Source organism: Dromiciops gliroides, chromosome 3, assembly GCF_019393635.1.
Source record: "Dromiciops gliroides isolate mDroGli1 chromosome 3, mDroGli1.pri, whole genome shotgun sequence".
Classification (NCBI taxonomy): domain Eukaryota; kingdom Metazoa; phylum Chordata; class Mammalia; order Microbiotheria; family Microbiotheriidae; genus Dromiciops; species Dromiciops gliroides.
The window spans coordinates 542,610,678-542,633,900 of record NC_057863.1 but is presented as its reverse complement, the minus strand read 5'-3'; the positions used below and the strand labels follow the sequence as shown (position 1 = coordinate 542,633,900).

Genomic DNA, 23,223 nt, shown 5'->3' with positions numbered 1-23,223 from the left:
GACTCTCAGTTTCCTCCCCTGTAAATAAAGGGAGCTCTTTCAGACTTTGACCTGATTCTGATAGGAGGTCCAGATGTCAGGAGGCAGAGATTCCACTGGAAGTGATCAAGAACAGGATTAGAGAAATCGAATTGAGTGCTGTATTATGTAAAAGTTATGGGGGCTTCAAGGAGGGATAGAGATCCCTGTGGGCTGGGGTGGGGGGAAATGGTCAGAAAGGGGTTTGCTGGAGGAGGCAGGACTGAAACTGGGCCTTAAAGGATGATGAGGGACAGGCTCGGGGGGTAGAGGAGAAGCCCGAGGATGGGCAGGATAGGAATGGAAAGAGTGGTTGGTTTTATAATTGGAAGACCTCTACATATCCATGCCTCTGGCTCTTGGTGTCTAGCTGCAGGACCTTGGATAGAGCACATAACTTCTCTTGAGCCTCACTTTTCCCATCTGAAGATGGGCATATGATGGTGGTACTACTTCCTCACAGGGGCATTGTGAGGAAAGACTTTCCAGGCTGTCAAGGGTCATGTTTCTAGTGTGGAGGAACAGCTTGGGGAAGAGCCCAGCTAGATTAGAATAAAGTAGAGTATTGGAGAAAACATTAGAGCAAATCACTGGCTATCAGCCACCCAATGAAGGGTCCTATGGAGAGATTCGGTATCCCTCTGATGCCCTTGTTTCCTCTCTTCCCAAATAGTGACCAACCTTCATTTTCTACCCAAGGGACTTCCCTGATTAAGCCACCCTGGTTCTGACCCCTGGGTCACTGCAATTAGTTTTTGTTTTGTTTTGGTTTTTGGCAGGGGATGGTCAATAGCTCAATGTGCCTCTCCCCAGGGGCCATGGTTCGCTCTCAGGACGGGACTATACCTCTCCACCTCAGAATGGGGCTCCCCCAGAGCAGAGACCGAGTCTCCTTCACCAGATGAGACTCTGGGAGGGCAGGGGCCATGTCTTTCCCCTCAAACCAAGACAGGCACTTCCTCCTATCAGAATCATAGGTTAAAATCTGAAAGAGCTCCCTTTATTTCACAGGTAGGAAACTGAGGTCCAGGAAGGAGAAGAGACTTGTCCAGGGTCACAAATTGAGACACGTGATAGAGCCAACATTAGTCTGGCACTTGCCCTATACTTTGCTGAGTCAACTCCCTGCTCCCCCTGCCCCCAATTCCAGGGGACCTGGAATAACTGACTCAGACTCCTTGAATGACAGGAATAGTCCTTGGAAGGCTGACTGGTGAGCAGTTCCTTCTCCCCCCAGGCTCTATCAAGTCTGGACAGGCCCAGGGCATAGCAGGGACTTTGCTTCAGCTCAGTAACCACCCCTCTGTTCCCCAGCTGCTTCCAATAGCACGGTTCTTCAACTGCAGTATCTCTAGAAAAAGAATATCAGATCTGGAGGGCCCTTAGAATATAGAATGTCAGAGCTGGGGTGCGGGTGGGAGTCTAGAACACAGATGTCAGAGCTGAGGAGGGCACTTAGAATAGACCCTTAGAACAAAATGTGGAACCTTAGCTCAACACTGGGAAAGCTGATACCCAGAGAGGGGGAAGGGAGTTGCCTTTAGAATGTCCTTTCCCATCAGAGTACTTAGGGAAAGGAGGAAGCAAACATTTATTAAGCACCTACTATGTACCAGGCATTATGTAAGCACTTCACAAATATTATCTCATTTGATCCTTACAACACCCCTGAGAGGTGGGTGCTATTATTATCCCCATTTTATATTGAAGAAACTGAGGCAGAGATTAAATTACTTGCCCAGGTTCATACAGCTACTAAATATCTGAGACTGGATTTGAACTTAGGTTTCCTGACTCCAATTTTAGGACTCTATCTACTTGACCCTTATCTGCCCAAAGAAGAGGGTATCTCTTTATTCTGTCTGCCCCTACAGTGCTGAGGATACTGTCCATATTGGGCTCAATATCTGGTGTTGATTGGGGGCATTCCTTTATTCTTCAGGTCATTTGGGAATACTGGGTTAAAGGCAGAGAATTTAGCACCTCTAGTCCTTGGTGATCCCTCTCCCTAAATCTCTTCAGCCTCTTCCCTGAAGGAATATACTCTTGTGTGTCCAAGGGAGTTAGTCTCTGTTTCCTCCCCTCATAAGACCTTGCAGCTGCAAAAGAGTTCTTTATTTTATTTTAAAAATTAAAATGTTATGGATACCTTTTGTTTGGGGTATATGTCAAACACGGCATTTGCAATATTCCATATCCAGCATCTCCTTCCTCTGTAAAGAAAGGCGAGAGCTGCTTTTCCTCCTCCCTTGCCTGGGCCAGGATTGGTCAGGACAATTCCTATACATAGCATTTGGCTTGCTTTTAATGTTCTTTTCACTTACGTTGTTGCAGTCATTTCAAGAGCTTGTTGCCAGGCCTCTTCCACTGATTTTCATTGCCCCAAAGGCTCTCCCATCTGGGACCTGGCCTTTATGAATCCTGGGAGAACAGGTGACTTGTTCGCATGTCATAGACAGGAAAAGTGAAGGTCCCTGAGAGTCTAGGGTTTACCGTCCATGTCCTTGCTCATACAGTCCCAGCCCCTGTGCACTGCCAGTGCCCTCTCCTGATGACTCCAGTCTCTATAAATCCCTGCTTCAGGAGTCCAACCAGCCTGTTTAGTATTGAGTCATCCCGAGGGCCGGCCCTGGGTGGTCAGACATACTTAAAGGGGTGGTCTGACATCACTGGGGCCCAGCTGCTGTGGGTGGGGACACTCAGAGAATAGTTGGCCTAGGAGACCAGGCCACAGGAGGGACAAAGCATGTGATGTTCAGAGACCCATGGATGGTGTCCTCCAGGGGAGTGGGAAGTTGGAGATGGGCAAGTTTTGATGTTATGGGAAGGCACAGGTTGTGGAGGCATTAGGACCCAGGCTATAAGCCCCAGAGAAGGAATTCTGGCTCTGCCATTTCCTGCCTGGAAACATCCCTTTATTTCTCTGAGACTCAGTTTCCCCCTTCACAAAATGAGAGGCTTGGACTAGGTGATGTCTAAGCTTCCTTCCAGTTCCTGACCTCTAATGTCTCATCTAATTCTTTTTTTTTTTTTTTGGTGAGGCAATTGGGGTTAAGTGACTTGCCCAGGGTCACACAGCTAGTGAGTGTTAAGTGTCTGAGGCCAGATCTGAACTCAGATGCTCCTGAATCCAGGGCCAGTGCTTTATCCACTGTGCCATCTAGCTGCCCCTGTCTCATCTAATTCTAGAATGGATCTGAAGAAGAGCTGGCTCTGCTACTGACTGGCTCTGGGTGTGGCCTGGGGTGTGTCCCTCACTTTTCCTCTCTTGCCCTCAACTTCCTTACCTCTCTAGGCTCCTGTGGTGGAAACTGCTCTGGATATGGAGACAGAAAACCTGGGCTCTGGTGCTCAGTCACCTCGACAATGTTCTTTCTACTCTCTGAGCCTCAGTTTCTTTCTTTGTGAAATAAGGAATTTGGCTTCGATCAGTAGTTCTTAACCATTTTGCATGTGTCATAGACCTCCCTGACAGTTGGGTGAACCTTATTGAAAAAAGGTTTTTTTTTTGGTGTATTTTTAAAAAATTTCATAACTGCTAAATTTCAGTTTGAAGTTAGTGAAAAGAAAGATGTCATTCCTCCCATCCAAGTTTATAGACCCTCCCCTGAAATCAACCCATGGACCTCTTGCTGGCTCTTTGGACTCCCAAGTTAAGAACCCAGGGCTTAGATGAACTCTGGAGACCCCACCCCCCTTTTTTCCTAGAGTGTATAATCTTAGAGTGAGGGGATTGCACTAAATCATCTCTGAGGTCAGCATTAGAGGTGTCTGGCGTGGGGGTGGAGAAGTGGGGGCTATTCTAGCAAGTGGATGGAAATTAGCCTGAGGTTCTGGAAGGTAAGCAGTTGGCATCAGGTGGATTTCGGTTGTGGGGATGGGAGGCTGTGCTCTATTAGGAGATGGAACAGAGCATCAGAGTTATCTGAGGCTCCTGCTGGTGGGCAGCATCACCCAAATAATAGGAGAGCAAACAAGGGCATCATAGGGGTGTCTTGACAGGTGGGTGGAAGCATGCCATTGATGAATTCTTTCAGCAGATGGTCGAAGTCCTAGAAGGGTGATGGAACACAGGGTCATGGAAAAATCTCTGGCTTTAGTAGGCAAATGTCTACATCAGGTGGCTCTTAAGAAGGAATGAATAGGAGTGGTGGTACCTTGGTTCTGACAGGCACACAGGAAGTGGACGTCTGAGCTGGCAAAGAGGCTGGCTGTGGGTGTCAATCACAATAATACCTCCCATGTCTAGAGCGCTTCACAGTTTAAAAAGCCTTTTGCTACCTCAAGGGAGGTGTAAGTATTTTTGTCCGCACTTTACAAAAGAAGAAACTGAGACCCAGAGAGTAGGAGACACTACTTACCATGATTCACATTTAATAGATGCTAACAACTCCCATTTTGGTAGCCTTTTAAGGTGTGCAGAATGCCCTGAGATGAGTAGGGCAAGTATCATTATTGCCGTTTTGCAGCTAAAGAAACGGAGGCTCTAAGGAAGTGAAGTGCCTTGCCCATGGTCCCACAGGCAGGATTCGCATTCAGCTCTCTTGACTCCATGATTGTGTCCACTATGGCATTCATGTTGCTTCTAGTTCCAGAGAGGTCCTGAAAGGTGAGCACTCAGGGGTGGGGTGGTAGTGTGTGGATGGGCCTGGGGCTCAGAGGAAGGACTCATCCCTGAAAGGACTTGGGAGAATAAGGCAGCACTCAATTTCTGAAACACCTGAGGAGCAGACCAGGAAACTGGGGCACATTCATGAGCTCCCAGAAGAAGGGGGTGGGAGGGTGGGAGGATTCGTTGCAGAATCTCAGAGCTGGAAGGGACCTTAACTTGAACTTGTCCTTGAACAAAATATCCCCAACAAGGATTCTTCCAGACTGTGCTTGAAGACCTCCAATGGAGGCTCACTCACTATCCCCTGAGGCACCCATGCCACACTGAGCCAGCTCTGACTGAGACCAAGCTTTCTCCCTTGTACCGAACCTCAGTCTGCCTCTCCATCATTCACCCTATTCATTGCTTTTTAGTTCTGCCCTCTGGGGCCAGGCAGAAGAAGTATAATCCCTCCACCATGTGACATCCCTTTAAGTCCATGGGGATATCGATCACTGCCTTTTCCTATCCCCCATCCGAACTCCTGTTTTCAGCAACCTAAACAATCCACATGACAGCTGCCAGCTGAGGCAGCTAGATGATTTGCTAGATAGAGTGGCTGCATCTGAAGTCAGGAAGACCTGAGTTCAAGTCCAGCATCAGACCCTTACTAGCTATGTCACTTAAAAACAAAACAAAACCCTCTGCCTCAGTTTTCCCATCTGTTAAAATGGGACTAACAACAGCATCCAACTTGCAGTGATGTTGTGAGGATAAAATGAGATTAATATCTGTAAAGTGCTTAGCATGTAATAAGCACAATAGAGATGTATTCTTTTCTAGTCCCTTCCCTGAGTTGGTCACTTATTCCAGACGTAGTCTGATTAGGGCAAAGGACAGTGGGGCTATTGTATCCTTTATTATGGACACTGAAAGCTTGTGTTGTCTAAGATTGCATTAGGGTTTTTTTGGGGGGGTGATGGAGGAGGGACTGCTCAAGCATGTTGAATGGTTGGTCCACTAAGAGCTCCATATCTTTTTTTTTTTTTTTTTTTTTAGTGAGGCAATTGGGGTTAAGTGACTTGCCCAGGGTCACACAGCTAGTAAGTGTTAAGTATCTGAGGCTGGATTTGAACTCAGGTACTCCTGACTCCTGGGCCAGTGCTCTATCCACTGCACCACCTAGCTGCCCCTCCATATCTTTTTCATAAAAAAATTACTGTTCACCTATGCTGTACTTTTGAAGTTATTTTTTTTTTTTGGCATCCAAGTGTAAGACTTTCCATTCATCCTTAGTAAATCTTAACAGTTTTGGCCCCCTTATCTTAGCAATCATTCTAGCCATTTACTAAAACACTTTTGAAGTATGTGGCACATGCTTAGAACAATGGGATTTATGTTTAAAATGGTCGCTGCCCTCGAAAAGCTTAGTAAGGGAGACAAGATACAATGCGATGTAACAAACATTTATCAAATGCTTTCTTTGTGAAGAACAAGTCAGAGGGAAGAACACGATGCTACAGATTGAGTTGGGTTGAATTGGGTTGAGTGGAGCCCTGAATCCATAAAAAACTGGGTTAAGCAAACTTGCTGGAAGGGCTGATGTCAGGTGAAAGCCTGTTGCCTCACCTCCCTATGCTGGGGGCCTGGTGGCTGTAGCCTGTCACTGAATCAAGTCTTGGGAGACATTGGGAGAGAAATGACTCGGGAGACCTTCCTCAAAGATGGAGTAGAGCCTTGCCCAGGCATGTGGACCAAACCCCTGGGGGTTTGGGATGACTTGGGGCCCCTCCAAGTGGCTTCTCTTCTGGTTGGCTACCAGTGCAATTGGATTGTGTGATTCAATAGGGACAGCAGGGGGCAGAGGCGAATTATGGGAGCTGAAATTCAGTGAGAGCAAGCCTTCAGCATCTTGGTCCCATTCATTGTTGGTCCAGTTTGTAAGCTCTCTCTCTCTACTGCTAATTGTCCTCCCTTTTCTGTGCCTCAGAACCCATGCCTCTCACTTCTCTCCTCTAATCAGTGGCCTCCCCTCAATTATGATGTAGTATAACAGGAAGAACTCCAGAGCCAGCTTTCTCCAGCTCTAGCCTCTGTTTGTGGCTTTGAACAGGTCCCTTCCCCACTTTGGGTCTCAGTTTCCTCATTTGTACGACAAAGGGGTTGGACCTGGAGATGGCCAAGATCCCTTATAGCCCAGACTTTGATTCTGTGGTTCTCCCTAGAGTGTGCTGGGAAATACTTAACCTGCTTTCAGGGGAAAGTTGCTTAACACACTTCTAGGTTTAATCTCCAACACTTTCCTAAGCCTAGACAATCAAGAAAGCACCAAATCAGGCCCTGGTTTGTGGCCTTTGTTGACTTTCAAGGTGTAAATGCTCACACTGAAAATTTAACAGTCGACTTGCTGGGTTCTAGGTGGCTAGAGCACAACCCTGATTCTACTTCTTTCCCAGTGTTGGCACCGGGAGGGCAAGAAGCCAGGAGTGCCTATGTTTGTGGACTCCATGGATTGGATTCTTATGCTGTATGACCTTGGGTAACTTACTAGGCCTCCTCGGGCCTGCTTTCTGGGGTCCCCAGAGGGGGACAGGTAGAAACAGCTCCTTATTGGATCTTCTCTGTAAGCTTTACCAGAACGGGGCTGGGGCTGGGACTGGGGTACTTCTTATCTAAACTTTGTAGCCCTCCGCACGCTGCACACATGCTTAATGGTATTGCTTTCTTTCACCAGCGCCTTTCCTTCCCCACTGCCCAGGGCTTGTCCCAAGGGTAGTGTGTGTGGGGAGGGGGGCGGGGGAATCGGGGGGAGCAGGGGTGTCTCGGATTTCCAATGTCCATCCCTAGGCTAGTGGGGCTACTGCCAGGCTTCACGCGGCCTGTCCCGGGCCTATCGGGCCCTCAGACCGCACCCGCAGTCTCGGCCACGTTCGGAACGTTGCGCTGCGCGAAACTGGGGGAGACGTGGTGGAGTGAGGGAGGCAAGGGTGAAATGGAACTCTCCCGGGAGGGCGCAAGCCAGGCTCGGGCAGCAGAGGGGGTATAGAATCTTGCCAGGAGGGCTCGAGCCCATCCGGAGCCTGGGGAGCAGAAGCCTCCCAGGAGGGGGATGCACTTTCCCAGGGTGGGCGTGAGCGAGGCAGCCGCCTAGCCCGGCCAGGAGGGGGAGGGAAGGCTCCGGGAGGCGGAGAGGGGCGGGGCCAGCCCAGGGAAGGCGGAGCCTGGGGCGGGCCCTGAGGGAGGAGCACAGCCGGTAGGGCAGGGGAGAGAGCTTGGCCAGCGGAGGGAGCGGAGCGCTGGCCGGGCTGGCTCGCTCGCGGGCAGGTGGGTGGCTGCAAGCATGGTCCTGGTGCTGCAGCACATTCTCATCGCCGTTGTCCAATTCCTCAGGCGGGGCCAGCAGGTCTTCCTGAAACCGGACGAAGAGCCGCCGCCGCCACCGCCGCAGCAGCAGCCTTGCGCTGACACCCTGCAGGTAAGGAAGGCTCGGGCCGGGGTGGGGGTGCATGGCCGCGTTGGGTGGGGGAGGCACTCCCGGACTCTGTAGGACTCGGGCACCCAAGCGCCTAAGAGCTGAATTGCCCCAAGTACCCTAGCCCCTTGTCCCACAGCGCCCAAAGCCCGATTTCTAGGTGCCTCAGCCCCTGACCCTAAAGTGCCCAATCCGTTCATCCCAAAGAGCCTAACCCCTTCCTAGAGCCTCTAGGACCCAGATCCCAAAGCACCATAACCTGTGATTCCCCAACGCTGATCACCTCCTTATCCCAGAGCTCCTACTCTTCCCGTCCTGAAGTCCTTACTTCCTCCCCATCCCCAAATCTCTTATTCCTGATTTCAAAGCCCCATAATCCTTGGATCCCAACGCTCCTAGCCCTTTTGCTTTAAACTGGTCTCACTCCTCATCATCTCTCCCACCTTTCTTCTCTCTCTCTCCTATCCTCTCAATTCTTTCCCCATCTGTTCTCATTCGTGTTCTCTCTCTCTCTCTCTCTCTCTCTCTCTCTCTCTCTCTCTCTCTCTCTCTCTCTCTCTCTCTCCCCCTCCCTCCCTCCCTCCCTCCCTCCCTCCTTCCCTTCACCTCTCCTCCTCTCCCTCCTCATTCCCCTCTCTCTATTTCTCCCTTCCCCTTCTCTCTCTCCCTCCCCTTTCCTCTACTCCCTCTCTCCATCTTCTCTCCGCCTTCCCCACCCCATACCACATACCCATTTCCCTGTCCCCTCTACTCCACCCTTTTCCCATCTCTCTTCTGGTAGCAGTGGCTCTATTTGGCCTCTGCCCCAACTGAGGGGATATGGGGCAGAATCAGACTGCTTCATGCAGGGGGATGGGGTGGGTGGGGAGGATTCAGATCCATTCAGTCCCCGGGATGGATAACACCCTCAGAGACAGGTCTCTTCACCTGGAGGGAGCATCTCCAGGTGTGAATTTGGGCTGTTGTCAGGGGTTTCCGTTGTTATGTGTTGGTGGTTGCTGTGTCTGGGCTTATATACTTTGTATTGTGTATGTAAAGTAACTTCAGTTGCATTGTTTTGTGTCATGCTGACATGGGAATGTGGGTATCTCATTAGGATGTGTGCCCTCTGTGTGTGTGTGTATGTGTGTGTGTGTTCTAGTGTACTCTGTTTTGTGTCCCTGTGCAGTTTCCTTTAGGGACTAGTAGGACTTGAGGGACAGTTGGGCATGGATTTGAAAGGTCCCTGGACTTGGAGAATCTTTGGTTCCAATCCTGTGACCCTGGGCAAGTCACTTCACCCCAGTTTCCTCATTTGTGAAATGTGGGCATTGGACTTTATATCTTTTAAGGTTTTTTCCAGCTTGAAATCTGTATTCCTGTAGTCTATGAATGCCCTAGAGGGAACATGGCTTGTATGCTTATTTGCTTGTGTGTGTGTGTGTATGTATGGGGTCACAGTGTCCACTTGGGGAGGGGACTGTGTGCCCAAAGTCTGGGCATGGTTTGTAAATGTGTTGGTGTCTAAGGGGCATGTATCATGTAAGTGTGGCAGTGTATGATGGGGTGCTGGGGAGGGAGGATGAGGTGTGGTGGCAATTAAGGCTAGGCTTTGATGTGGCTGCAGTTTAGATTGTAAGTCTAGATATACAACTATGTATGGGTGTATGTTTTGTGATTGTTCATTTTATATGTTGCTGGGGATGGGGATTGGGGGGGGGGTCCTGTGTGTATCCCTCTTAGCAGTCTATATTGTAGATTTGTTCTGAGCACATAGCCACATGTTTTGTGTTCATGTTATTAGTTGGATACTTTGTCTCCAAAGGGGGTATGGTGGGAATTTAAGGTCCAGTGGATGCTTCTGGCTCTGGGTGCTGTGAGTGTGATACATCAGTAGCTTATGTCATTTGTGTGAGCTGTGTGCTGACATAGGTTTGTATGTTGGGGCAGTATATGTGAAGGAGTATGAGGGCAAGGAGAAATGACAAATGACTCAGAGGAAGGAGAAGTTCTCCTTTGGGCCCTTGAAGGGAGAAAGCCTGGTCACTTGCTGTGACCTTATCTGAGCTGCTATCCCTCTCTGGCCTGTGGCTTCAGTGTCTTTACCTAAGGTCAACCTGAAGGCAGAGCCTGTGAGCTTGGGACTACAACCATTTCCTAAGCCTTTGGGAACTCCCTGGGCCATGTTCTCTCCCACTCAATGAGTCCCATCCTTGAGAAAACCCTCTCCCCTACCCCTAGCCCTGAGAGGAGAGAAGGACACATCAACTCTGGTCAAGAGGTCCCATTTCTAGACTATTCACCAAACACTTTCCTCAAGTAGGCAATACAGTTTTTATCCCCCTTTTTCAGATAAGGAAACTGAGGTTCAGAGAGGGAAATGTCTTGCCTAAAGTTTCCCTGAAAGTTGGTGGTAGAATGTTGATTTGAAACTAGATTCAAATCTTGGTCCAAACCAATGATCTTTCCACAACACCCTTTTCCTTATGTCTTCTTATGCAGTACTTAATGCCTTTACTGTCTCCAAGCTTCCCCCACTCTTTCTCTCTCTTTCTCCCCCCTCCTTCCCCCATCTCTCCCCTCTCTCTCCATACTTACATCATACCCCTCCTCTCTTTTCCCCTTTGGGAACTCCCTAGAGGGAATGGGATGGGGGGTAGGGCTAAGAGGAAAGAGGATCTTGTTTCCTTCAGCTTTGAGGAGAGAGCTTTCAGATCTGAGATGCTGGCAAAGGACAGAGGTGGGTGGTGGTGGTGGTGTAAAGGCCTGGTTGGGGGTGTTGTATGGGAGAAGAAGGAAGATCAGAGAAGGTGAAGGGCATGGAGGAGTAAAAAGAAGAAGGGAGAGGGAAGAAGGAAAGGAAAAAGGAGAAGAGGAGGAGGAGAGCATAGAGGAATATGTAAAGAAATGGGAAAAGGAAGAAGGAGAGTATGAGGAAAGGAGTGACAGAAGAGATAGTAGGAGAGGAGATGGATAAAGAAAAGGAGGTGAGAATCCATGTAGTGGATAGAGCACCAGGTCTGGAGTCAGGAAGACCCGAGTTCAAATCTGGCCCCAGACACTCACTAGCTGTATGACCCTGCACAAGTCACTTAACCCTGTTTGCCTCAATTCCTCATCTGTCAAATGAGCTGGAGAAGGATATGACAACCCACTCCAGTGTCTTTGCCAAGAAAATCCCAAATGGGGTCATGGAGAGTTGGACACAACTGAAACCACTGAACAATAACAATGGGGGTGGGGAAGGGGAAGGGAGGAAATGGGAAGGGGGGAAAGAAAGAGGTGAGAGGGGGTCGACCAAGAAGCATTTTTGTTCACCTACTATGTGCCAGGCACTGTGCTAAGTGTTGGTGTTATAAAAAAAGCAAAAAACCAATCCCTGCTCTTGAGGAGTTCACATTGTAATGAGGAAAATGGCATGCCAATGGCTATCTGTGTACAAACAAGATATCTACAGGATAAATTGGGGGTAATTGCAGAGGGAAGGCACTAGATTAGGGAGGAGTGGAAAAGGCTTCTTAAACTGAGATTTGAAGAGAACTGGGAAAGCCAGGAGATTGATGAAGAAATGAATTCCAGGCATGAGGGATGGCCAATGAAAATGCAGGAAGCCAGAAGATGGATGTCTTGTTGGAAGAATGGAAAGGAGGCCATTGCCACTGTCTCAAAGGGATGGCGGGGGTGGGGGAAGGTGTAATAACACTGGAAGAGAAGAGGGGTCAGGGTCATGAAGGACTTTGAACATCAAACAGAGGATTTTATATTTGATTTTGGAAGTGATAGGGAGCTACTGGAACTTATTGAATGGGGGTGGGTGACAGGAGGAGAGGAGGAGAAGGGGAAGGGGAAAAAGAAGATGAGGAAGTGATGGGAAAGAGGGAAAGATGAGAAGATGAAGGGGAAAGGGAAAGGAGCAGATGAGGTGAGGGGGAAGAAGGCAAGGGGGAAGAGGAGAGGAAGAAATGAGAGAGGAGAGGAAAGGACATGGGTGATACAGGGAGCATCTCTTTACTTCTGCGGAGGGAGGGAGCGGGGAGAGAAGGGAGGAAGGAAGAGAGTAGGAGGGGAAAATGTATTTTCTCATGGAGATCTGAGTTAGGGGGAGTCAAGGTGTTGCCCCATGTCTCCTGCCCATATCCTGTCCAGTATCACCCCAGACTAATGAAGAGCATCAGGCTAAGCAGTGCAGACTGATTTGTGATCTGCTCTTTTCTGTTTCCCTGTCTGTCTTCTGTCCTCTCTCAGGTCAAATCAACAAGCGTTTATTAAATCCCTACTGTGTGCCAGGCATCTCTCTGCCTCTCTGTGTCTATTTTCCTCTTCTGTTGCCTCTTTCTCCCTTTGCGTGTGGCTTCTTCTCTCCTGCCCTTCCACCTTCCTTCTGTCCATCTCCCTTCTTGTCTCCATGGCTCTCCCCATCTGTCTTCTTCCTCTCCTCCCCTTTTGTCTCCCTCTCCTGTACTCTTCCATTTCTGTCTTGCCCCTCCCCCTCCATCACTCCCCACTTTCTCATCTCCCTGAGCTCTCTCTAAGCCTGCTGTCTGTCTGGCTCAACATTTTCATAGCAGGTTGGAGGGAATTAAGTGTTTTGTTATTAAAGGCAGGATATTAAGTAAAGTTGATGACAATTTAGCAAGATTCAGAGAGGCAATATGGTCTAGTGGATAGAGAGTTAGTCTCGAATCCAGGAAGACCTGAGTTCAAGTTCTGTCCCTTATATATGCATGCTGTTGTGAGCCTGGGCAAGTACCAGAATCTCTCATTGCACTGTTAGTTCTCTAAGACCATACTGAGAATATGGTGACCTACATTAATGGAAGGAGTCTCCTCACCTGGGATTTGCCTAAACTAATGAAATCACAGGTCTGGAATCTATAGAGGTAGCTGGTGGCTCAGTGGATAGTTTGCTGGGCCTGGAGTCAGGAAGAACTGAGTTCAAATCAAGCTGCAGATACTTACTAGTTGTGTGACCCTGGGCAAGTCACTTAACCTCTGTTTGTCTCAGCTACAAAATGGGGATGATAATAGCACCTGCCTCCCAGAGTTGTTGTGAGAATCAAATGAAATAATTCATATTTGTAGATCACTTTGTATCTGGCATACAGTAGGTGCTATGTAAATGCTTATTGCATTCTTCCTTCCCTATTCCTGAAGGCTTATCCTTGGCTGCCTCATGAGGTGATACAAAGGAAGAAAGGCTTTATCACCTTTGAGCTTCTGATCTGGGGATTGGAAAGACAGGTCAGAGTCCTAAGAACTAAAGCCACAGAACATTCCCACCCAGAAAGGCCTCTTGGCCTGGTGTACATTGATTTATGGAATCCTGAGATGCTGAGGCAGGAGTAATTAGAGTCATGTGTTGAGGCGAAGGGAGAGCAATCTAGGAAGGCTTCCTGGAGTCAGGGTCCTGAAGGAGGAGCGGGTTGGGGAAGGGTCTAGTGGAAGATAGAGGAGGGCACACAAGCTAAGTGGCACCTCTGACTTGGGGCCAGTGGACCAAAACAGGTGGCTGAGGAGCACCTCCCTGAGAAATTACTATCTGATTCATCCAGCAAGTAATTAATAAATGCTTATCGACTTGCCTTGGGGACCACTGCTTTATAGTCCAAAAGGCTTCCTTATCCATTCTCTGTTGAAATTTCACTGACTGTCCTATAGGGTGTCTGGGGCAGGGAAGGTCACCTCCACTTGAGACATGATATTGAGAAGATCCTGGGCAGCGAGGTGGTGCAGTGGATAGAGTGCCAGGCCTGGAGTCAGGTAGATCTTCCTGAGTTCAAATCTGGCCTTAGACACTTAATAGCTGGGAGACTGTGGGCAAATCACTGAACCCTGTCTGCTTCAGTTTCCCAATCTGTCAAATGAGCTGGAAAAGGAAATGGCCAACCCCTCCAGTATCTCTGCCAAGAAAACCCCAAATGGGGTCACAAAGAGTTGGGCACGACTAAACAACTGAACCACAGCGGTAATGTGGAGGTCCAGAGAAAGGAAGGAATTGACCTAGAGTCACCAGTGAGTCCAAGGCGGGTCCAGAATTTGAACCCAGGCCTCAGGGCTGGCAGCCCTGGCTGTTCCCCTTTGTATAATACTGCCTCCCTGGCTCAGATCCCAGCCGCCTGTGGTGTGGAAAGGATTATTAATGACCCTCTGGCTCAGGGCTCACCGGTAGGAAACAGCTCCATGCTGGCCCCTCCAGCCCTGACTGCTTTTCCTTTCAACCGGTGTTAATGCCTGTGATATGTCCCAGGATTCCCTTCACCTCACCAACTCTGCCTCTTGGCCTGAGCTCTAAGCTCCTCTCTTCGTCCCTCCTCAGTTCCCCACAGACCCCCTTTAAGGAAAGGGCCGTTTTTGCCTTTCTTTTTCTTTATCTCTTTTTCTGTCTTCATGAGTCACTTTTTCTTTGTATCTCTGTTTTGTTGTCTCTGTCTCTGTGTTGCTTCTCTCCATCTCTGTATCTACTTCTCTCCTTGTCTCTCCCTCCATTTATTCCCCTCCATTCTGCTTTTCTTGTTCTGTTTACTTCACCCTTTGTTTCAGTGTCTGCCTCTTCTCGTACCTGTCTGTCTATTCCTCTCTGCGCAGAACTGTTCATCTGTCTCTCTGCTAAGTCTGTTCATCTGTCTCTCAACGTCTGCCTATCACTTTCTCGTCCATCCCTTTTTGCTCTCCATCTTCTGCCTTCTTGCCTCTCTTGGCTTGTCCATCTCTAGTTGTCTATCTGTCCATTGGGCTCTTTGTTTCTATCTCAATCTCTTAGTTTCTGCCCACCTGTTTCTGTCTTTCTGTCTCTTTGCCCTTGTCCTATCAGTCTCCCTGTATGTCTGTCCATGTTTATTCATTTTTGCCTGTGTCTGTATTTCTGTCCATCCATCCATATTTGCTGGTCTTTGTCTGTCTGCATTGCCTCTTTCTGTGCGTTACATGCCTGTCTTCCCACATCTGTTGGTCTTTGTCTGTCTGTCATTCTCTTTCTCTGCTTACATGTCTGTTTCTCCATATCTGTATGTCTGACTCTGGTTCCAGGTTTCCAATCATCCCTCTCCTCCTGCCCTACCCCCTGATCACCAACTGCTGTTCCAGTGTGTAAAGAAGCGCATCAGAGTAGAGTCAGTGGAGCAGAACTCCTTGGGCTGGGCTCAGGAGGTCTGGGTTCTGGTCTCAGTCTCTGTTGCTCATTTGCTATGTGACTGTGGCCTAGTCTCTTTCCCCACTCTGTGCCTCGATTTCTCCCTTTTTGAAGAAAGGGGTTTGTCTGATGGCCTGCTCAGCCCCTTCCAGCTTGGATGCCCTAAGAGTCTAATATCCTGTGGTTCTAAACTCGACTGCCTAGAGGCAGCTGAAGCCATGGGCTCTGTTAACGTCAATTTTTAGTTATTAAAAAAAAGTAACAAGCGGCAATGGAGACAGATCGTTAGAGACGCCAGACGGTACAGGGGTGGGGAGGTGGGGAGAAACAGGGAGAAGCTTTTTCTGAGGAGCGGGGCCTGGGGGGGGGCTTAGGAACTTAACAGGAAGCACAACCTTTGCCTTAGGTAGGCCCTGACCTAAAGGGGAGATAGCCCCTTGCACTTAGGAAGGGCCATGCCTGAGGAAGCAGATGTAGCTTCTGTTGGTGGGGAAGCCTGGAGTGGAGGAAGAAGCCATGGGCCCCTCTCCTTCCCCTTGGGAAGACCTGGGTTTGATTGTGGAGACAGCCCCTTCCCCAAGGAAGCCCCCAGTCTGAAAGGGGGCCAGGGTCCCAGTCTCTGTTCTTAGAGAGTGCTGGGACTGAGCTGGGCTCCAAGGTCCTGCCCTCTGAGGGCCCCTAGTCTTCCACAGGGGAGGGAGACACAGCCCCTTTACACCCAGTGGCCTATGACTGACCCCAGCAACTCCCTTTTCCCCATTTGGCTGCTTGGGCAGGAGGAGAAGAGGAGACAACAGCCATCAGCAGGGCTGGAAGAATGGGAGGGCTGCTTGCCAAGTTCTCCAAGGGCCACTGGGGAGCGAGTGTGCTGGCTGAGGATGGGCCGGCCCTCTTGGCTTCTCCAGGCAGGTTAGAGCCTCTTCTCTCTTCTGTCTCCCGACTGTGTGTCATTCTGAGCAAGTCATTTCCCCCCAAGGCTCCCTCTCATCTCTGGGGATGCCTGCAGGTCGTGTGGCTCAGTAGATGGAGCTCTGCCTTTGAAGTCAGGAGACCAGCAGTTCTGATACTGAGCCTGAGCAAGTCACTGCACTGCCCTGATTCTCAGTTTCTTCCTCTAAAAAAGGGCTAATGATGTTTGCACTGATCACCTCACAGGATTGTAAGGAAAGGACTTGTCAGCCTCAAAGCACCAGAGAAATGGGAGCCCTTTGAATCCTGTGACGCACAGAGACTATGCCTGTGTCCAGGCATATCCTTCTTATTTGACAGTAAGCTCTTTGAGGGCAGGGGATGTGGTTTTTTTGGGGGTGGGGCAATAAGAGTTAAGTGACTCGCCCAGGGTCACACAGCTAGTGTGTCAAGTGTCTGAGGCCGGATTTGAACTCAGGTCCTCCTGAATCCAGGGCTGGTACTTTATCCACTGCACCACCTAGCTGCCCCTGTTATGGTTTTTTTGTTTGTTTGTTTGTTTGGTTTTGTGAGGCAATTGGGGTTAAGTGACTTGCCCAGGGTCACACAGCTAGTAAGTGTTAAGTGTCTGAGGTCGGATTTGAACTCAGGTCCTCCTGAATCCAGGGCCGGTGCTCTATCCACTGCACCACCTAGCTGCCCCTGTGATGTTTTTTTTTTTTTCCTTTTCTTTTCTTTTCTTTTTTTGTGGGGCAATGGGGGTTAAGTGACTTGCCCAGGGTCACACAGCTAGTAAGTGTCAAGTATCTGAGGCTGAATTTGAACTCAGGTACTCCTGAATCCAGGGCCCCTGCTTTATCCACTGCGCCACCTAGCCGTCCCCGTGATGGGTTTTTAAGGACAAAAACTCTCTTATATCCTTAGAGCCAAGTAGAATGCTCAGCACACAGTAGGTGCTTAATAAAGATTTGTTGAATTTTTCACCAGTGCCCCCTGAAAGGCAGGCCGAGAAGGTAAAAATGATCTCCACTTTAGAAATGAAGAAGCTAAGACCTGGAGAGAGAAGTGGTTTCCACTTGAATAAAGCAGATATTTCTTAGGTTATTTTCTACATGTATGGCACTTGGTTGGTTGATGCAGTGGTGGTGACACAGTCTCTTTAAGCCTTGGGTTTGGAGTCAGGATATCTGGATTTGAGGACTCACTCGAGAGGCAGGAAGGAGGGAGAAGAGGTCATTTGTATCGGGGGCTCAAGGATCTGGGAAGGCTTCATGGAAGAGGTGGCATCTGTGCTGGGTCTTAAAAGGAAGGGAAGGATTTTAAAGGGCAGAGAACTGGGTGTAGTCCAAGCACGAACACATGTGCTTTGGAGAGTACAGAATCTGATTAGGGAACAAAAGGCACGGTGCATTTGGCCTGGAATGTATAGTTCACGAAGGGAAGCCAAGTGAAATAAAGGTAAGAGCAAGATAGTGCCTGGCCTCAGACCCTTGACACTTACTAGCTGTGTGACCCTGGGCAAGTCACTTAACCCTCATTGCCCCCCCCCCCAAAGAGCAAGATGTGGAGATTCTAAAATGATGAGCTAAGTACCTTGTGTTTTATTCCATAGACAAGAGGAGCCACTGACGAGTGTGACCTGTGACTTAGGAAACTTACTTTTTTTTTTTTTTTAGTGAGGCAATTGGGGTTAAGTGACTTGCCCAGGGTCACACAGCTAGTAAGTGTTAAGTGTCTGAGGCCGGATTTGAACTCAGGTACTCCTGACTCCAGGGCCGGTGCTTATCCACTGCGCCACCTAGCTGCCCTGGAAACTTACTTATTGTAGCTGCTTAGAAAGATGTTTAAGTCTGGAAGCAAAGAGGCTAGTATGATAATGAAGGTGAGAGGTGATGAGGAGTCTGAATCAGGATAGTGGCCCCTTGTCCCAAGAGGTAGAGAGCTGGACCTTGGGGCAGGAAGACCTGAGCTCAAATCCTGCCTCAGTTATTTACTAGCTATGTGACTCTGGGCTATGATTTAACTTTTGTCTACCTCAGTCTCCTCATCTGTAAAATGGAGATGATAATAGCACCTACCTCATAGAGTTGTTGTGAGGATCACAATGAAATATTTGTAAAGTACTTAGCACAGTGACAGTGCCCAACAACTATGTACACACAAGATATGTACAGTGTAAATGAGAAGTAATCTCAGAGGTTCCTTCTCTCTGTTAATTATTTTCTGTTTATCTTACACAGAGCATGTTTTGCGTGTTGTCTCCCCCAATAGATGGTGGGCTTGAGAACAGGGAATATATATATATATATATATATATATATATATATATATTGCTTCTCTTTGAGGACAGGGACTGTCTTTTGCCTCATTTTGTATCTCCAGCTCCGCACAGTGCTTGGCACACACTTAATAAATGTTTATTGATTGATGGCTACCAACTAGCTATGTGACTTTGTGTTGTTCAGTCATTTTTCATCATATCCAACTCTCTGTGACCCAATTTGGAGTTTTCTTGGCAGAGATACTGGAGTGGTTTGCCATTTCCTTCTCTAGCTCATTTTACAGATGAGGAGCTGAGGCAAATAGAGGTTAAGTGACTTGTCCAGGGTCACATAGCTGGGAAGTGTCTGAGGCCAGATTTGAACTCAGGTCTTCCTGATTCTGGGCCCAGCACTCTACCCACTGTGCCATCTAGATGCCACATATCATCTTGTACAAATCACTTAAACTCTCTGAACCTCAGTTTCCTCATTTATAAAATAAGGGGAGTTGGGTTCAATGATCTCTAGGTAGTCTTCAAGCTCTGAGTCTATTGGTTTATGGATTTACTTTTTTTGGGGGGGGGCAATGAGGGTTAAGTGACTTGCCCAGGGTCACACAGCTAGTGTCAAGTGTCTGAGGCTGGATTTGAACTCGGGTTCTCCTGAATCCAGGGCCAGTCCTTTATCCACTACACCACCTAGTTGTCCCCTATGCATTCACTTTTGACTAGAGAAATGAGACTCACATACCCAGAGCCTCTGATTCTAATTATTAGACTGGGGGAAGTTAGAGAAGGAGAGAGCTGGATGGGCTTCCTGGAAGAAGTGGCGTTTGAACTGTTCTTTTGATGTATGGAAAAGATCTGCAATGAAAGAGAGAAGTGGGAGATTCTTCCAGGATCAGCATAGATGGAAGCCTAAGACTTCAGAGACTGTCTGGCCCAGCTCCTCTATTTTACAGAGAAGGACATTGAGGCCAAGGGAGACTATGTGGTTTGCCCACAATCAGATGGGTGCTCTGACTCCAAAGTTAGTGCTCTTCCACCCCAGCTCCAGGGTATGAGGCCGGTCCAAGAAGGAGGATGGTATATAAGTTTGGTATGGCAGTGAGGATCTGGACCAGCTTGTTAGGGAGCAGGGGGATATTAGGCTGGAGAAGAAGCTTCAACTTGGATTGTAGGGGGACTTCAATCCCAGGTGAGGTGATCCTCTCACACCATATGTGCTCCCCTCAGGTGCTAGGATCTTCAGAGTTCCCACTGGCTCTTTGGTGGAGGCATTGCTTTTTTTCCATATAAATATTTTTATTATTTTCCAGTTACATGTAGAGATAGTTTTCAACATTTGTTTTTATAATATTTCTAGCTTCAGATTTTTCTCCCTCCCTCCCCCATCCCCACGACAACAAGTAATCTGATATAGGTTATATATGTACAATCACATTAAACATATTTCTGCATTAGTCATGCTGTGAAAGAAGAATCAGAGCAGAAGGGAAAAACCTCAAAAAAGAAAAACAACAACAACAACAACAAACAATAGAAATAGTATGGTTCAGTCTGCATCTAGATTCCACGGTTCTTTTTTTTTTCTGGATTTGGGAAGCATTTTCCATCATGAGTCCTTTGGAACTATCTTGGACCATTGTATTGCTGAGAAGAATCAAGTCTATCACAGTTGATCAACACATAATGTTGATGATACTGTGTACAATGTTCTTCTGGTTCTCCTTATCATCAGTTCATGCAAGTCCTTCCAGGTTTCCCTGAAATCCACCTGCTCATCCTTTCTTACAGCACAATAGAATTCCATTACAGGGGGCAGCTAGGTGGCGCAGTGGATAAAGCACTGGCCCTGGATTCAGGAGTACCTGAGTTCAAATCCGGCCTCAGACACTTGACACTTACTAGCTGTGTGACCCTGGGCAAGTCACTTAACCCCCATTGCCCCGCAAAAAAAAAAAAAAAAAAAAAAAAAAAGAATTCCATTACATTCATATACTACAACTTGTTCAGCCATTCCCCGATTGATGGGCAGCCTCTCAATTTCCAATTCCTTGCCACCACAAAAAGAGCAGCTATAAATATTTTTGTATGTGTGGGTCCTTTCCCCCTTTTTATGATCTTTTTTGGGGAAAAGACCTAAGAGTGGTATTCCTGGGTCAAAGGGTATGCACAGCTTTATAGCCCTTTGGGCATAGTTCCAAACTGCTCTCCAGAATGGTTGGATCAGTTCACAGCTTAGTGGAGGCCTTGTTAAGACATCTCCCTCTTGCCCAAGGGATTGATGCTGCCTTTTGGGTGGAGATGTTTTGAGGGGGCAGGGCAGGGGACCAGGACTGAGGAGGAAGCCCCGGGCATTGAGAGTGAGGGAGAAGGGGCAGCTAGATGGTGCAGTGGTTAAAGCACCGGCCCTGGATTCAGGAGTACCTGAGTTCAAATCCGGCCTCAGACACTTGATGCTTACTAGCTGTGTGACCCTGGGCAAGTCACTTAACCCCAATTGCCTCACTAAAAAAAAAAAAAAAAAAAGAGAGAGAGTGAGGGAGATAGATTCTTTGTCTCTGTGTTCTCCCCATTTCCTCAACAGCCACACACGACTGGGTTGAGATTGGTCATCAGAAGACAGGAACAGGTAGAGGCTCATGAATACATGGCCCCATGGGGCAGGGACTGGGGTGGGAGAGTGTCAGGACACAGCCCAAGGGGTAGGCACACATAAGGAATGTCAGGGGTCTCTGGGGAGACATTCAGGGAGACCAGTCCCTGCAAATGGTCACACTTGGAGGCCTGGTGATACTTAAGAGATACCTGCTGTAGCTAGCCATATACAGAAACAAAGCTACACTCTGGGAGACCCCTAGAGACAAACCAGACCCCCAGATACAGCCACATGCAGGGAGGTCCCCACTGACAGCCACAGCAAGACATAAAGCCATACTCAGGGAGACCCCTACGGATACTCACATCCAAATGTAAAGGAAGATTCCTTTGTAGAGAGTCATAGTCACATTTAAGGAGATCCCAAGAGACCTGCATACCCAGAGATACTTTTGGAACAGTCACCTTTATGAAATCCAGTCCCAGTAGGAGATAGAGCTTCACGTCAAGGCCCTGTTGAAGGTGGAGTCAGTGCTGTGTGATGGGAGTTGGGGAGGAGTGGGGGACAGGGCCATCCTCAGGGAGGCTCAGAGAGAGGGCGGATGGGTGATGCATAGATGATGCACCCTGACACCGACGTAGCATCACAGGAACACAGCGGTGCTCCTGTACTCAGACACATACAAGTGCATGGCCTCCAATGAATCCTTCCCCTCAGAGATAGGGCCCAGGGAGGGGAAAAAGTGCTCCTGGCTCTGAGGATGGGCACAGCTGGGAGCCTAGCCCTGGCTTGAGAGCCCCGAGGCTGTTTATTTCTGAGCAATGATGGGTGCTTACTTACTTTCTCTCCCAGCCCCCCCATCACCACATGCTTCAGCTCAAAGCTGCCAAATCGAATCAACCCCCTGCACCCGAGCCAGCCTGGCACGGGGGCCGACAGCTGACGAAGCTGGGTGGCGGGAGGCGGAACAGATCCTATCTCCCCCTCCCCCTGGAGCCCAGCCAGGCTCAGAATATTCCCAGTGTTCAGGTTTCTAGGCAGGATGAGGGAGACTTGGGCCCTGCTTTCAGGGAGCCTGAAGTCTGAGGGGTTTTGCTGGAGTCTCCTAGCCAATGTCGGGTGGAGCTAGAGATCTGAGGCAAGAGGTGGCAGCCCAGTTGAGGGATGAACCCAAGGACTGCACCTCTCGGAGGGCAGACTAGAGGCCAGCCCTGTCCTAATACCTCCTCCTTTACTTTCCCCTGCCCCGCTCTCATCCCCAAGACATTGCCCGTGCTACGTTGGCAGCCGAAGGAGTGAGTTTCTGTCCCTGACATTTCATACTGACTCAACCTGCCTTTTAAAAAAAACTCATCATCCTAGTTTGTCCCACTGACTCATTGAAAAATTCCTTCTCCAATCTGGGCCACTAGTTTATTTTTCTGTAGAGTGACGGCAGTTATACTTAGGGGCCTTCTAACTTAAATGTTCTATGATGTTCTGAAGCCCCTTCCAGATCTGACATTCTGTGTTCTAAGTTCAAAAGTCCCTTCCAGCTCTAAAATTCTATTTCCAAGGGCCCTTTCAGATCCAATGCTCCATATTTTAAGGGTCCTCTCAGCTCCGACATCTCTGTTCTGTGTTCTAAGGGCTTCCCACGCTAAGACTCTACGTTCTGAGGACTCTTCAGTTCTGACATGTCTATGTTCTTTATTCTTTTTTATCATAAAAGTATTTTATTATTTTGTAGTTACATGTAGAGATAGTTTTCAACTTTTTTTGGGGGCAGGGCAATGAGGGTTAAGTGACTTTCCCAGGGTCACACAGCTAGTAAGTATCAAGTGTCTGAGCCTGGATTTAACTCCAGGGCCAGTGCTCTAATCCACTGTGCCACCTAGCTGCCCCTTAGAAAGTATCTTAGAGGCCATTTAAGTCCAGTCCCTTTCACTTTATAGAAGAGGGAAACTGAGCCCCCACCCCAAAGTTAAGTGACTTCTTCAGGGTCATTTATAGTAAATGACTGAGACAGGAGCCTTTAGCTTATCCTCAGCTGTCATGGTTTCAAGGCTATTCATTCTCCTGGTTCCTTCTTTGGGATATGCTCTGGCTGCGTTCAACAGCCTTCCTGGAACTAAATACAATATTTTAGATATGGTGGTTGTCCTTCATGCTTGAAGAGGACAAGATGACATCACTGTGCCGGAATGAAGTTAACAGTGTGTGTCCGACTGTGGCTGATCAGGCCAGTACGAGTTCGGAAAGTTCCCCTACAGGTTGGGTACAA

At 48.4% G+C, this 23,223-nt stretch overlaps 1 protein-coding gene across 1 annotated transcript in view; it reads left to right on the top strand.

Annotated features, from left to right (window-relative positions):
• The window catches only part of PDE2A (phosphodiesterase 2A), a 178,529-nt gene that overhangs the window by 48,608 nt on the left and 106,698 nt on the right, over positions 1-23,223 (top strand). The window contains exon 2 of the mRNA XM_043992733.1: positions 8,000-8,084. Coding sequence (XP_043848668.1) covers positions 8,000-8,084 — 85 coding nt within the window. The remainder of the gene's footprint in view (positions 1-7,999; positions 8,085-23,223) is intronic.